The 15,474-nt window shown below is 46.9% G+C and overlaps 2 protein-coding genes across 7 annotated transcripts in view; both read left to right on the top strand.

Moving 5' to 3' along the window:
* larp4b (La ribonucleoprotein 4B) overlaps window positions 1-6,242 on the top strand; it is a 28,663-nt gene extending 22,421 nt beyond the window's left edge. For all 3 annotated transcript variants that reach the window (XM_028427934.1, XM_028427933.1, XM_028427932.1), the window contains exon 17: window positions 102-6,242. In XM_028427934.1, the coding sequence (XP_028283735.1) occupies window positions 102-434 (333 nt within the window). In that variant the 3' untranslated portion in view covers window positions 435-6,242. The remainder of the gene's footprint in view (window positions 1-101) is intronic.
* A 1,830-nt stretch (window positions 6,243-8,072) lies between these two features.
* LOC114450029 (disco-interacting protein 2 homolog C) overlaps window positions 8,073-15,474 on the top strand; it is a 100,708-nt gene continuing 93,306 nt past the window's right edge. For all 4 annotated transcript variants that reach the window (XM_028427925.1, XM_028427923.1, XM_028427924.1 and 1 more), the window contains exon 1: window positions 8,073-8,331. In XM_028427925.1, the coding sequence (XP_028283726.1) occupies window positions 8,253-8,331 (79 nt within the window). In that variant the 5' untranslated portion in view covers window positions 8,073-8,252. The remainder of the gene's footprint in view (window positions 8,332-15,474) is intronic.

Below are 15,474 nucleotides of genomic sequence, written 5' to 3'. Positions count from 1 at the left end.
GGTCACTAACCTCTGAAACATTTGCTCACAGAGGAAACAACAAAGCCATCAGCACATTTAATCCCAATGAGTGTCTAAAACATCTGCCGTCTTCCTGCTAGGAGCTGAGGAAGCCCTCTTACGCTGAGATCTGCCAGCGAGTGAAGGACACACCGACATTACAGCAACCGCCAACCCCCAAGGAAGCCAAGCCAGCCTGCGCCACCGCCGCAGGCGAGGAGAGGAAGTGCCCTGACATCTGCACCCCTGCAGGGGAGGCCAAGACCAGAGAGACATACCACCCCTCCTCCAAAGCCAGCTCTGCGGCCGTCACCTCGGGCAGACCCTCAAAGGAGGCCCGCAGGCCGGCCGGGCAGTGGGCCTCCCCGCCCCCACATCCAGGGAAACCACCCAGCAAAGATCCCCACCACACCCCACCCAAGTCCCCGCAGTAGGATGACTTCCCGCCCCTCCTCGAGTCCTCCAACCTCCCCCTCCCACCCTCCCACTACGCTTCACAGATGCGTTTAAAAAAGGAATTATAAGTCAGGGCTACTTAATACTTATATCCCAGAATCACCAGTCACAAATGAGCATAGAGGACGCCTTCTTTTCTGGATCAGGGCTTGCAGACAAAACGCACTTTATTGTGCATGTAGAGCACCGTTTCATTCTTTTTATTCTATTTATTTGTTTTTTTTTTTTTTAATTCCTTTTTTTTATTCTTTCTCTTTTTGCATTACATAGTAGTGTCAGCCTGCACGTTGGCACAGACAACACTGAAATTTATTCATTCTGTCCAAATGGCCTTGTGGAATTGAAATAGTCTGTGTGTGTGTGTGTGAGTGAAGCAGCAGGGCATTGTTGGAAGCCACCCCCAAAGGATGATGGGAAACAGTGTATAAAACAAACTCCGTCTTGTTTGGCTCTCATAGTGACGCATGTTGTGTGGCTCTGTTGGACGTAGCTGTGTTTTTTTAGTACATGTTTGCATCCATATGCAACTTAAATCTGGTCACAGGAAGACTTGGATCCTTTGGTTTACACGGCCTCAGTGATTTCTTTTGTTTTTTTGCTGATTTATTTACACTATAGATGACTTGCTAGTTTTCTTTTCAGCTCTGTTTGCAGACTGTTGTGGAATATCGGTACAGCTCTGGTCGCCTCAGTGTCTTCTTCCTCTGATCCTTTCTGTAAAGAGTCACCTCTCTCTGCTGTTCTCTTGATTTCACTGTTTGCTAATCAAACCTAGCTTGTGTGTGTGCCTGATGTTAGGGTCAGTGCTGTTTCGAGTGTTAGGCAGGAAGGGAAAATGACAACAAAAACAAAAGCTCGATGACAAATTAGGAAAAGTCTGGGAAATCTGTAAGTTGTGTGTTCCTGTCTCTCAGAGTGTTGGGTAGGAGATCTGTGGAATGATGCTGTGTAAGGCTGGAGGACGCGGGGTGGGTTCAGTGTGTTTGTTGTGACAGAAGGAAATGAACACTATTCAGATGCCCGGAAGACCGGCCTCCTGACAGGAGGAGCACGAGCTGGGAGAACGTGGCGCAGAGGGGCAACGTGTTTCCTGTTTTTTCTCCTAGAAAAGGTGCTAGACATCCTGGATCTGTTACTAAAAGTCATTTGATATTGTAACGTAGGATTACTTGAGTTACATCTAGTAGAACTTTATTTGCACTGTTAGCCAGGCTCGCAGGCAAATGATCAGAAAAAAGTGAATTATTCCTGGAAGTCGAGGAATAAAATACACCAGGAGACGTGTAACGAGCCCGCAGCACCATCCGAATGAAGCCTTTCGTTTCTGTTGTCCTGCCTGGTGAAGGGTGGACGTTCAGCTTCAATTGTTGACAGATGCTCATAAAAAAAAAAAAAAAACAGGATTTTTTTGTGCCTCGCTTGATTAGACGTGCAGTGCTTTGGATTTGGGTCTCTGGTTTTGTGAAGGAAAGGACTTGTGCATGATTGATGAATCTGGAAAGTGAGAAGGTTGAACAGACGTGGAATATTTCTATGAAACGTACAGATGAAGGTAAAGGAGGAGTGGGTTTGTTTGGAACGTTGGAGGTGTAAGACAAGCTGTTAACAGACACGAGCAGGAAATCAGAACCATGTCAGATCCATCCTCTGGGTGAAACTTCTTTTACCACTAGAGTTTATTTTCTTTCTGTCCGCTTGCCATCTTGTTTGTTTGCACTCTTTGACTTCTTTAAGATTGAAAAAGATTGACCAATGCACACGGCAAGATGAGACTTAAAGCTCAGACTGAGAGGAAGCGACCTGCGCTCTGTGCGAGCCTGTGAGCTGGAGGATGCAGGTTTTCAAAGAGGTCGTAATCGAGCAGCGTTTGTGGATGAGAGCTTCACGTCTGCGTCAGAGTGAAGCAGCAGGAATCCACCGTCAGACATGGAAGCCGATGAAGCCGATTTCGTTAAATAACCACTTTGGTTGAGAGGTCTGCGCCGTAGCAGCCACTTTGGCAGATAACCGATCATCGTAGATGTTTAGCTGTAATTGGCTGGAAGAGAAACGGCGAGTCGTAGAAGTGTCGGAACGTCCCTTCCCTTCCCTCGTGTGCTCTGGTGAATCTTTTCATCACCTCAGATGCAAAACAAACAAAAAAACCACTGTACTATTCACAATCTCTGTTTGGGGAGGTGGGGGAAACAAACTTACACCATGTGGGACCTCGCATGTCTCGTTAAAAGTCTTCCTGCAACAACAAAACAAAGCATTCTGGGTAATCCCACTAAGAGAAAGGAGGAGCCCATCTGGAGAAGGGAACGCTTGGGTAAAACGCCTGCACTCCTGGCCACAGCTGCTCCTCATTTGGACGCTAAAGCTTGAGTTGAGTCAAATTCTATATATATTTTCAGATTTTTTTGTTTTTTTGAAGGACTGAGATGCACTTGGATGGGTCGATTTATTTTATTTTGTTTTGTTTTTTTTCCTCATTGGTGGAAAATGGTGGTAAAGAGATGGAAACGCACCATATCCGCTTATTTATAAACTAGTGCTGTTTATTCCATGAGAATTATCCTTAAGTTTTCTTTTTGGGAGAAGAAGAAAAAAAAATAGAGACGAGTCGAGGTCTCTATGAGCAAAATGTAAAAAAAAAAAAAAAAAAAAAAAGGAAAAGAATCCATCCAGTGTTTGAAAAACTTGAATTTTATTTAAACTTGAAAAATGACTTTGCCTTAACTTTTATACAAGACAAGCATAGAGTTTATTTCTTTTCAAGAAAAATCCCCAAGAGTTAACGAAGCGTGACACGTGGAAAATATTTAGTTGTGCCGGACGTCACAAGTCTTACTGAGAGCGAGCGAGCAAGAGAGAGAGAGAGAGAGTACAGATCTAACAGCATTTTCCTTCTTTTCCTTTTTTTGTAAAATGTACGAAAAAGAGTTATTTGGATTGTTCCTTTGGTTTCCTGTTTAATAGTTTCAGGTTGTTTTCTTTGGGGGAAAAATATAAACCGTGTAAATGCAAAACTAGTCGATACTGTATTAAATATGTGCACTTTGAAGTGTGTGCTTTGCTTGTACAGTTGTAAATACTCAGAAAAATATAAGAGGTACATTAAAATGATTATAAAAATATATTGATCCTTGTTAACTATAATGTCGCTATCGAACTGGATGTAGGATATAAAAAAAAACGTGTTGTGCTTTTGGAAATGTTTTTTTTTTTTCTTTAACGGTTTGTTTTTAATTGTGTGTGCAGAGTCTGAGCTCTGCTCGGCAGCGTGGCAGGGCTGTCTGATTGTATATTTTGGTTGTCATTCCATTTTTATTTTTGTTTTTTTGTACAAACACCTGGATGTTCAGGTGTAAACCCCCTGTAGCCCCGCCCTCATCCCTGTAGCCCCGCCCTCATCCATGTAGCCCCGCCCTCATCCCTGTAACCCCGCCCTCCACTTCTCACTGTGCACAATTAAGGGGGCGAAAAAGCGCCTGTGGTACCGACAAGCATCTCACAGAGCAGGGTGTCCAGCAGCTTCCTCTCAAAGCTCCGGCTAAGATTATTTTTTGTGTTTGTTACTTTTTCTTTTTTGGCAAAAAGAAGCACTACATGTCTGAAACTGATTGACTCAGATCTGAGGAAACTGGTGCCACCACACAGAATTGATAGAAACGTCACCTAAACACTAATCGGTGATGAACCGTCATGGTCATCACATCCTGATGCAACGGCAGCTCAGCAGTTTAAAATCCTTCAACATTAGCTGTGATTAGACAACATAAGGAACAGACCAGTGCAGTCCCGGGGTTTATTTGACCGGTCGTTTCTGAACATGCGATTTTTGGTCCATGTTTTAGAGAAAGTGAGTGACTGATGCTAAAAATGTCCTGTGAGGACGTACAGGCATGTTTCAGGTGTGTGTTCCTCACAAACATGGCAAAACCCACACATGCTAACTGCTACTTCCTCTTTGATCTGATTGGCTGAGCGTTCTAAAGGTAACAATAGGCACGTGATTCATCCAATCACACGCAGAGTAGTCATTCGAATGCTCCTGTCCTTAAATCCCCTGAGCATAGCACAGTCCGGCCTGGTTCCAGCCAGGCTTCCAGCCTGTCTTTTTTTTTTTTTTTTCTGGCTCTGATTGGATCACACACACTCTTCAGTCTGAGCTGCTTGTTCCTTAATATATATAAATAAATTGAAGGAAATAAGGACAGAAAAAACACTTTCAGACAAACAAACCCTGAAGAAGCAGACGCTGGTAGAACAGATGTCTGTGACCTCAGCTGGAAGCTGAACGGAGCGAAGCCTGATGGACACCTGCCAGTTTTTTTGTCCTCCATCTTTTGGCTGTTTTACGTTAATCTGGTGTCACACAGTGAAGCACATGAAAAACATTCATACCTTCAGCTCGCACACGGCGCCCACAGGTGGCGGAGGATTGCCGCCTTGCTTTTTTCTGTGAGCTTCCCACCTGAGGGTCGGTGCGAGGTGAGCCGTGTGATCAGCCACAGACCTGCTCGGTGTTTCTCATGTCTTCACTCCCTCTCATCATCTGCTGGAGGTTCCTTGTTATTGTTCCTCTGCTTTCATGGCTTCCTCTTCTGAGAAATAAATGTACAAATCATGTTCCTTTGGGTTTTTTTCCTTTGTTTTCGGGGAGTTGGGGTCAGATGCAAACTGGAATCGCAGTTTTTTTTTTTTTTTTGAGTGAGTTTTCTGGCACATACCTTCATACAGGACCACGGTCATAGTGGCCACATGTGAGACTGCATTCTGATGTGGCAAAGAAAACCAGTACCTGTGCCATTACACAGCTGTTGGTTTGTGTCCCGACTGCTCGGTTGAACCTGTACATACACACCTGAGCGCTCTTACTTTGACACAGGAAGTCCATCCAGGACATCTGTGGGAAAACACCCCGCTGACTGCGACCGAGGCGTTTTTTTTTTTTTGTTGTTTGTTCTGATCCCTGCTGAGGAACTCTGAGCAGTAAACACAGATGCTGAAAGACGCTGAGCATCCCTGAACTGTGAATGTGTGCATGTGTGGAATAATTTACTGTACCACCCAGACCGATGCAAAGGCGACTGCTGTGAAGCGTGGGACCTCAGCCTGGATGGTACTGTTTCTGTTTTTAAAGGGATCTCTTATTTTAGCTCTGCACGCCTCTTCAGTCTCGGCAGCATCGACACAAACGCTCCTTTTTCCTCGTGGACGTTTGCACGGAACGTCGCACTTCATATCCGCCTGTCGGCCGCCTGGGCCTCCTCCTCCTTCCTGCTCGCCTGCTTTGACAGTGCCATTGTTTGTTTTCTCTTTTTTTATTTTTCCAGTTATGGGTCGTAAAAATGCGCCCCCTTGTGGTGGTTGATTTACTTTGTTTTGTTGTTTTTTTCAAAGGTATAACAACGAATGCACACCAACTGACTGGAAACGAGACTCTTTATCAACTCACTGTGGTTTAACTCATTAACACTCTTACCATGCTACGCTAACAGCTGTGGACAATCGATGACTCCCATCATGCAATGGGGTTCGGACAGATAATTCCGCCTAACGACACCTTTAACAGATGTGGAACGGAGGTTGCGATCAAGAGGGCTTCTGTTTTATTTCTTTTGTTTGTTTTTGTTTTTGGATTTTTATCATTTTATTTTTCTGGGTCTTTTCTTCCATCGAGACTGGAATCAAGCGTACATGTCAGCTATAGATAATTTAAGTTACTCTTGTGTCATGATGTAAAACTGTCTAATTTGGAGAAAAATGTAGCTTACTGAAAAATAAAGATTTAGGCACTGCTGAGGAGCCGCTGTCTGTCTGTTCCAGGTTATTGCACAGGAAGTCACAGGAAGTCTAAAATCTGCAAGCTGTCACTTCCTAGGGTCCACTGAAATTGGCTGCAGTTCTCCTAGGGGGCGCTAAAAGTGAGCGCTCTATAGGATTAGTCATCTCAGATTAGGTCTGATGGTACCAAGAGAGTGGGACTTGATGACCAAAGGGGGCGCACCTGAGTTCAGATCAGTTCCTTTGGACCTGTCGGTGATGTCACGCACCATGAGCCACTTCCTCCATTCTGATTGGACACATCCAACCATAGACTCTGAACTGAACCAATTAGCAGGATGCTAAATAACCCAAGGTTTAGAAAACATGAAATGACAGTTAATCTGATGTATAATCAATAACAGCATTACCAATAAATGAACTGAAGCTTGAGCTTTTTGTGTAGAAGCTGTCGCTACTGATTTTAGTATCTCCTGTCTCACAGCGCCCTCTAGGTGAACTGCAGCCAGTTTTAGTCCACTAATGTAAACAGGAAGTGGACCGGCTCTGGTTGCATTTGATGCCAAGAGAAAAGTGGAGCAAAGGCTGATGGGAAAGTTCAGGGTCATTCATTGTTTGTGCGTTCAGTCAGATCATTCATTCATTGTGAACCAGTGCTGGTCCTCACTGACGTCCACATTTTATTCACTGTCTCTGTGACGTATGAGGAGCTGGACACTTCCCACAATGCTTTGCATTCTTACAGGACAGCATGCTGCTTTCTGCAGGACTGCTGAGAGGAAACCACAAGATGGCAGCGTGCTCACAGAGGACAACGGTGCAGGATGGAGCTGATGTGTTTCCTGACACACACACACACACACACTGATCACTTCCAGCAAACATGTGGAGGATTCAGAAAGGAGCTCTCTGAGCTGAGAGACATTTATTCACATTTTAATCTTGAAGCTGAAACCAGCCCAGGAAGTGACTGGCCCCAGCCAACAAACCCTGAAGCACATGTCATGTTTTACTGTATGGATTCATCCAGTCTTTATGCTAAGCTAACCTAGCAACTTGCTGACAGGAAGTTATCGCTCAACTCTGACAAGATGTCACAATTTACTAAAAAGGTTTCTTTTTTGTGAGATCTTCTGTGAAGCTGCAGGTCGCATAAAAGTTGTCATCACACACCCCACCCCACCACCCCCATCACAAAAGAAAGTAACATCACCTCGATAGATAGATAGATAGATAGTACAGGTGTTGTTTGGCGCCCTCTGGCGGTTAGTGTTGGAATTTAATGACATTCAGCTGCATTTTTTTATGTGATTCTGAATCAGAAAGTTGATCAGAGATCACTAGAACACGATCGATTCTGCCGTGATCGGTTCTGATGGTTTTCCACTCGGTCCAAAGTCACCTCCAGTGATTTATGGCTACCTGCGAGGCGCGTGAAGTGAGCAGCAATGACGAATCCTCAGACCGGAAAAGGAGAGATTTCACCTTCAAAATAAAAGCACAAAGTTAACGGCCATCCGTTTGAATGTAGCGTTCTTTATAATTTATAATATATAAATAATTCTTTATAATCTTTGTGACTTGTTTTTGAACAGGAGCCCATTCAAATGAAAATCCTATATTTATCATGCAGGACAACTCATTAAAACGTATGTAACTGCAGAGAAATATCTAATTATAAATGCACTTTAGTTTTAAAATGTATTTAGTTGACCCATTTTGTTTAATGAAAACATTTTGTTGTCATTATTTTTTAATGAAAGTTTTATTTTTTTTTATCAGTAGCGGTTGGACTGTACAACATTTATTTTGAAAAAGCACTGACCGGAAGCAGCTGCGTCCTGTTCCGTCTAACCTGACGCAGGTTTGCGGAGGACGCACAGCGCCGCTGCCGCACACGGAGCGACACTCTGACACACACAGTCCGACTCACTTTGGATATTTGGGGATTTGAAGCTCGGGGACAGAAAGCGCCGAGGAGGAGCCGGAGAACGGAGCTTTAAGTCGGGTTCCAACGCGGCAGAATGGCGGACCGGGACCCGGTGCCGCTTCCTGCGGAGGTGCGGGCCAGACTGGCCGAGCTGGAGCTGGAGTTGTCGGAGGGTGAGTAGTTGTGTGTCCGCGCCGCCGCCGCCGCCGCTGCGGGGCTCGGGGTGTTTGGGCTGCTGGGTCTGGAGTTCTGCTGCTGGTTGAAGTGCTGCAACAAGTTCACATGTATGAACACACACACACACACACACACACACACACACACACACACACACACACTGCTGTGGGTGGCGTGGCTGTGATTTGGATGCAGAGGATGTGCTAGTGTCCTGTGAGGTTATTGATCAGCATCGAAACTTGATTATTGATTAATATGAGAACATGTTTAACCCTGTGTTGACACTCGGCTCCAGGTGTGTCAGCAGCGCTGTGCAGACACACAGTGAGGCTGCAGCTGGTTTTAATCATCAGCTCTGACTCACGACAACACATTCAGGGCTGAACATTTTCAACTTTTTAACACTTTACAGTCTGTTCAGGTGAAGTTTGGGGGCCACATATCAATAATGAAAGTTTGTATTGATCATGCAAACATGCCTCCACTCACAGGTGCTCTGTGAGGAGAATATGTGATGTGTTTGGAAACTCCCTGTGAGCTCTGCATGCTGCTGCAGCCGGCTGCAGCTGCTCTCACATGACACACTGCAGCCATCAATGATCCCCATTATATTCCATAACAACAATAACAACAACATCATCATGGTGGCTTCTTTTTGCGAGACGCTGAAATGTAGCCTCAGTATTGATTTTCTCATTAGCTCCCCCTCCTCCTCCTCCTCCTCCTCCTCCTCTTCCTCAGATTGATATGTCACATTGCTGCAGACTCACTCAGCCTGCAGAGGATCACAGTGTCATATTTCAGCTGCCTGTGAGCAGTGTTTTCCCTGTTTCTCATGGCTTCATGTGGCTCAGCCATGTATGGAGAGAGACACAGGCAGAGAGGAAGCAGCTTTAACAGCTGACTGCAGACACACACACACACACACACACTTTATGTTTCCACTGCTGGAGAGAATGCAGAGATGCAGAGGAAGAGGAGGAGGAGGAGGAGGAGGGAAAAAGGTGACACACATTCCTTTGATTTGTTTTTTTGTGAACCGCCAACTCAGAGTTCCTCCAATATGAACCAGTGTGTGTGAGGGAAATGGGGTCAGGAGCCCCGCTGCATTATTTACATGCTTAGCTGACGCTGTAAATGCAAAGCTTCCCCGCATCCCGCAGACTTTGACCTAATTTTTCGATTTCCACGCATCATCCCTCCCTCCAACACAGAGCGGCGGGGGGAGCGCCGGAGAGGACGCCATTACCAGGTGTCGGCACGGCTTCACTGGGGGCCTCCTGCCCCTGCCGAGGAGCCCCCAAGCAAGGCATCGCTCCCTTCGTACCCCCTCACATCCTTCTGACTCAGTGGAGGAAGAGTCTGAGTCCCTCTGGGGCAGCTGAGGGCTTGATGCCTTGCTCAGGGGCACACAGGGACGGGAGGTTTGCGGCCTGTCTGGGTGGAGTGTAGCCAACCCGTGTGTGGCTGCAGTGCATTCTGGGATGGTTATGTTGTGTGGCTCTTTTAGTTTGATGTAATATTTGAAGGTGTTTTTGTCAAAAATCTGCTGGAAAATGTGACGAATCAGGTTTGGATGTAAGAATTCGATTTTTATTGTTGGACTGTAGAAAAACAGAAATAATGAGGTACGTTAGCTTACCTGCTAACATAGCTCAACTTAGCTAGCTTGCTGTTTACAAACTCCATGCAGTGTAGCTAGTCGCTGTTAGCTGCCTAATACTGGCTTGTCTGACTGATGTTATCATCACTAGCAAAATCACTGTTTCTCTTATTGATTACATTATTGATATGAAATCGGCTTCGGAAACATAAAAATCCCCAATTATACCTTAGCGTCGCTGTCGAGGACTGTGAACAGGAATCAATGCTTACAAAGATAGAAACACACACACACACACACTGCCTCTCTCCATCTGTGTGTGTCGTGCAGCTGCACACTGACAGGTTGTCCTCAACTAATCTGGCTGCTGGCTGAATATTAAGCTCTGCAGTTCAGCCCAGATAACAAGCTGTCCACCTCAACACACTGCAGATTACACACACACACACACACACACACTGGCAGAAACACACAGCAGGCTGACCCCAGCTGGCCTACAGAGTCTTTGTGTTGTTTCTGTTGTGTTTAAATTGATGAGATCTGTTTCCTTTCTCTGTCTATAGAGCAGGAAGTGTCTGCAGGGGGCGCTGCCTTCTGCTGTGGTTGTTAGTTAGTTTCTATTGGCTGTGGTTGTCGTTATATTTTGGTTTGGTTTGTTGTTTGGTTTGTGTTTTGTGACGTCTCATTTCTGTTGGATTCATACTATGTTAGATTGCCTCCTTCCTTAATGCTTCACTCACTTGTCTTGATAAGATTCCAGTCTCTCCCTCTCTGTCTGTCTCTCTGTCCTCCTGCCAGGTCTCTCTGTCGGTGTAGAACAGAAGCTCCTCTCGTCTCTTTCTGTCTCTGTCTCTGTCTCTGTCCCTCTGTCTGTCTCTGTCTGTCCCTCTGTCCCTCTGTCTGTCCCTCCTGCCAGGTCTCTGTCGGTGTAGGACAGAAGCTCCTCTCGTCTCTTTCTGTCTCTGTCTCTGTCTCTGTCTCTGTCCCTCTGTCTGTCCCTCCTGCCAGGTCTCTGTCGGTGTAGGACAGAAGCTCTTCTTCTGTCCTCTCGTCTCTGCTGCTCGCTCTCTGTCATGATCTGTCCGCCTCAGTCTGGTTTGGTTCTGAGAATCGCTGTGAGTCTGAGTCCTGAGCAGCCTCCTGAACCTGTAGGGTCATTTCCCAGCATGCACCTCACCACTCTGAGTTCACCACGGTTCAGCCGGTTTCCAGCTGATCTGGCGGCTTCTGCTGCTCGGTGTTCTTTTGGTTTGTGGCTCTGCTGCAGGATGAGTGTCAGTAGGTTCAGATATGATAAATCTGAATTTCTCACACTCCTCAGATCACCTGTAGAATAGCACAGTGTGTGTGAGCAGAGAGAACGGCACGTCACCTCCTTCTGAGCGCTGTAACAGGTGGGCGCCACGGCAACGAGTGATGCCGTTTATTGGCCTCTGGGTGTGGTCTGACCTTTGGATGGCAGCTTGTAACACATTCTGCAGCGTCATAAACACACACACACACACACACACACACTTATCAGTGACACTGGCTGTGAATGAGCGCTGTGACTCAGCGGTGTGGATAGACGGATGTTCCGGGCTGATCTCTGCAGGCTCTGACTCTTTCTCTCTTCTTGGAAGTTGTTTGTGTTTCCTGTGGCTGGTTTGATCTGTTGATGCTCTGTGTGAGTTCACACTGACCTGAGCGTGCTGCAGGTGATGCTGATTTTATCACTAGACCTCAGTGTTGAGGTGAAATACGAGCAATAATCATGTGGAAGTCACCGTGGTCACACCGCTGCAGGGTCAGAGACACCATCCAGCCCAGAACCAGGACCGTGTGTCCTGTCTGTGATCCGGTCTGTGACGTTCTGTCACACACCCGTCCCTCCACTGGAGCCAGCACCATGTGTCATATGTGCTGAAAGCACCAGAGCTCCCCAGGCAATTAATTCTGTGTGATGAGGCTAAAAGACCCTGTAAAGATGTGCTAACTGCTACGTGCTAGCTCCCAGAGATCCTCAGTGACTGACACACCATCTTCATGTGCACACACTCTGGAGGCAGCACCTCGTTTCCCTTCATTTTGTGGTGGAACGTCTTTATTTACTGCAGGTAGCTGAGCCCAGACCTCCCGCTCTGCTGTCACACGTGAACTTTTCGCCTCTCAGATGTGAGACGTGTCTCCGCTTCCTGCTTGTGTGTCTGCGGCGTCTCCTCCTGCATCATAACGCCTCACCTCTCCAGCAGCAGTTGCTATAGAGATGTTATTTTCTCTCCTCCTTCCTGGGAGATCATGACCTGTGGGGACGGAGACGGGCTTGTTCATCTTTGAGTGGCGCAGCAGAGCCATTCATTTATATTTGGGGACATGAGCAGTGATTCAAGACTCCAAAGCTGCTCGACATAAATCTGAGCGCCGTCCTCGCTTGACTCCCGCCGGAGGAATAGTCGTCTCTTTATTGCAGACATCGTTAGAAACAGAGAGGTGACATCAGCCTGCCTGAGTCGATGTGAACAAGCACAGCCGACTTGCAGCTGTGCTGCTCCTCTGGGCAAAGAGAAGAATTGTTATTTTCTTTTTTTAACACGGCGTCAGAAGCCTACAGGGTCATAAAACTCTGTCAGCGCACAGGAGAGCGTGGAGGAACTTTCCATTCCAGGAAGAAAAACAAAAAGATTTTTTTCTTCTTTTTGATTCCCCCCGGCGCCAACGCCAGCTTCATCCACAAACAGTTTTTCAGCTGAATGCAAATCGTCCCGCCGCCTCCCTCAGTGGCTTCCTCCTCCTCCTCCTCTTCATTAAACACTTTGCAGAATTATAAATCTCCAAACACGAGGGGAACACAAAGTGTTTGAGGCATTCCACCGTCGCCGGGTTAATAACGCTGAGACTTTAAGAGTAAACACGCCACGAGGTTGACGCGATAAGCAGCTCCTCTGTGCAGCCCGTCCACATGTTTGTCATCAGCTGTCATCCATCAACGTGAGGCGGGCCGCGTCCCGCAGGAGGCGGCCACATAAATATTCATCTGGCCTCGCTGTCAGGCTCGCAGCACAACAAATCTGAGGGCTGCAAATGTCAGCGGGTCGAACGGGTGCTCGCTTCTGACTGCTCCGGGTTGTCAGTTCACAGCGCTTGGGCTGACAGCCAATCAGAAGAAAGCAGCTGAAGAAGAAGAAGAAGCAAAAACACCAATGATGGTGGATGAGCTAACACAAAGGCCTTTGTGGTTAGTCTGAACAGAGCTGGCGTGATAAGATGAGAGGAAAGATGATGCTTTATGTATTTCTCCTACAAATTTGGAGCCCCTTATGACATCATAAGGGGATAAGCCATGCCCCCTGTTCAGACAGCAGGATGTAGAGGACATTACTGAATGTGCTGATTAGCGCGCCGCCCCTGTGAACGACAGCGCTGTCTTCCTGCGGCCACTCGCCTTCTGATACCTGCAAGCCGCAGCAGCAGCTCATTAGCTCGTTAGCATTCAGAGCTACAGACGGCTGTTTGGAGACACTAAAACTGATGTGACCTTTGTGTTCTGCTCACTGTCATCAGGTGTTTTCCACAACAGACACTTAAATAAACGACTCGATTAGCGCTGACCTGTCGTCTTCATGACCGCTCGGCTCCCCTCCACATGCACACTGTGTGTTTATTCGCCTCCTCTGTCTAATGTGAGTGCAGACAGCGTTTGTGCTTGCTCAGGAGGAGCTGGTGCTGATGTGCTTCGGCTGCTCCGTCTGCCATTAAAGCAGTCAGAAGACTCCCGATCAGCAATTTTATTCGCTCTGATCAATGTCAGCGCCGAGAGACGGCGGCTTCTGATGCAAGCGCTCCTCAATCACCTAATTGGCTTCAGCGAGATGGTGAAAAGTGTTTTTTTTCCTCCAGAATCAACAATGACTGAGCGGAGTGTTCAGCTCCAGGGCTGATGGGGTGTGAGGCATCCAGGCCTGTGTGGCGGCAGAGTTTGACTTTGTGTTGGGGTGCAGAACAGGGGGATTCTGGGTAAAATGTCACATTTAAATGATCTGCTCTAAAGCTGCAGCGATGAAAACACGGACAATCGATCGATAATGTAAACAATCATCAGCATGATGAAGATTTAAAGCTGCATGGCGTCCACTCACTTTTGGTCATATTGTATATCTTGCTGATTCATTTCTTTACCTGAATCCTCCATATATTTTTTTGGTTACCATGGTGACGGTTCCATGCATCGCCTTTGTTTATCACTCATCAGAAGAATTGATAACGCACCTCCTGGTGACATATTCCGCCACCAGTACGGGACTGATGTTATTTTATTCGATGTTTTTATCAGCCTCGTTATTGATGAGGTGGAATCTACCTAATCGACTATACTGCACAGAACATGCTGCTTTTATTTGATCTGCAGCGTCCGGACTCAGGACCAGGCTGAGCTGAGTGTTGGTGCGAGGGTGACCCCTCTGTGATGTCACTGGTCAGTTTTGCCGCTCAGTGTGGAGGCTGTTCCTATGTTTCTTCTTCATGTTATAATGTCCTTCCACCTGTGCTACACCCATGCTCCACCTCTTTGCTCATGTTGGGAGGTGATGAGTCCTCCCACATGGACTCAAAGCAGCCCTTTAGAAACCTGTGGATGGACCAGACGGTCCATCCATTGTTTTGCACCATCTAGGATTAACATTTGTTTTTTTAAGGTGCTACACACACTGAGACGAACTCAGACTAGTGACACAGCTAGAAACAGATCATAGTTCATGTCCAGGTGGAATCGCTGGACTGTCGGCCTGTATTTTCTCCTTAAATGATGAAGTCATGATGGAGCTGGACTCAGCTTCCGGAGTGACAGCTTGAAGTAACGTAACTGCTGTTGGAAAAAATGTCCAACGACCGCATGCAGCCCTGCAACTGTTCTCTGCCATGTTGCTTCTCAGGGAGGTGATGTCATCGCTGGAGCAGGCAGCCTGGAGGAGGGGGGGCGGGGTGTGTGGGGGAGATTTGGGGAGGCGACAGGCAGCAGTGTGTGTGTGTGTGTGTGTGTGTGTGTTTCTGCCAGATTGCATCATTAAGCCGCTCAGACAGGCACTTTCAGCCCCCTCTTGTTTTCTTCCCTCTTTGCCACTTGCTGCTTGTTGCAGCGGCCGGCGTGCTGCGAGCGGCGGTGGAGGGAACACAGTGACACCCCCTCTGCCCTCTCACTGGGAAAACAAATGCAACTGAAACACACTCCGTTTTTCACACATATTTGACTCTGATGATGCGTCGCCTCTCCGTCCTGCTCGTGTTTTTTCACCTTTGACCCCTGAGATCCTGCTCGTTTTTAATCATAAACATCACTTTAATGTTGAGTTTTGACGTCAATAAAGTCGTCAGATTTACTGCTGGAAGTCCTCAGAACAATAGTCGCTATTAATGATCCCAAAGGGGTGACACAGTTCCTCTGCCTGGTGAGGAGGAGGAGGAGGAGGAGAGGAAGGGGGTCATAGCGGCTTTTGTGTGCACAGACAGTAGTGGGACAATGAGGCACTTAATCCGTTTCACTGGTACAGCTTTATTAGATTCA

Source organism: Parambassis ranga, chromosome 17, assembly GCF_900634625.1.
Source record: "Parambassis ranga chromosome 17, fParRan2.1, whole genome shotgun sequence".
In the NCBI taxonomy this organism is placed as follows: domain Eukaryota; kingdom Metazoa; phylum Chordata; class Actinopteri; family Ambassidae; genus Parambassis; species Parambassis ranga.
This window is presented reverse-complemented; position numbering and strand designations above follow the sequence as displayed.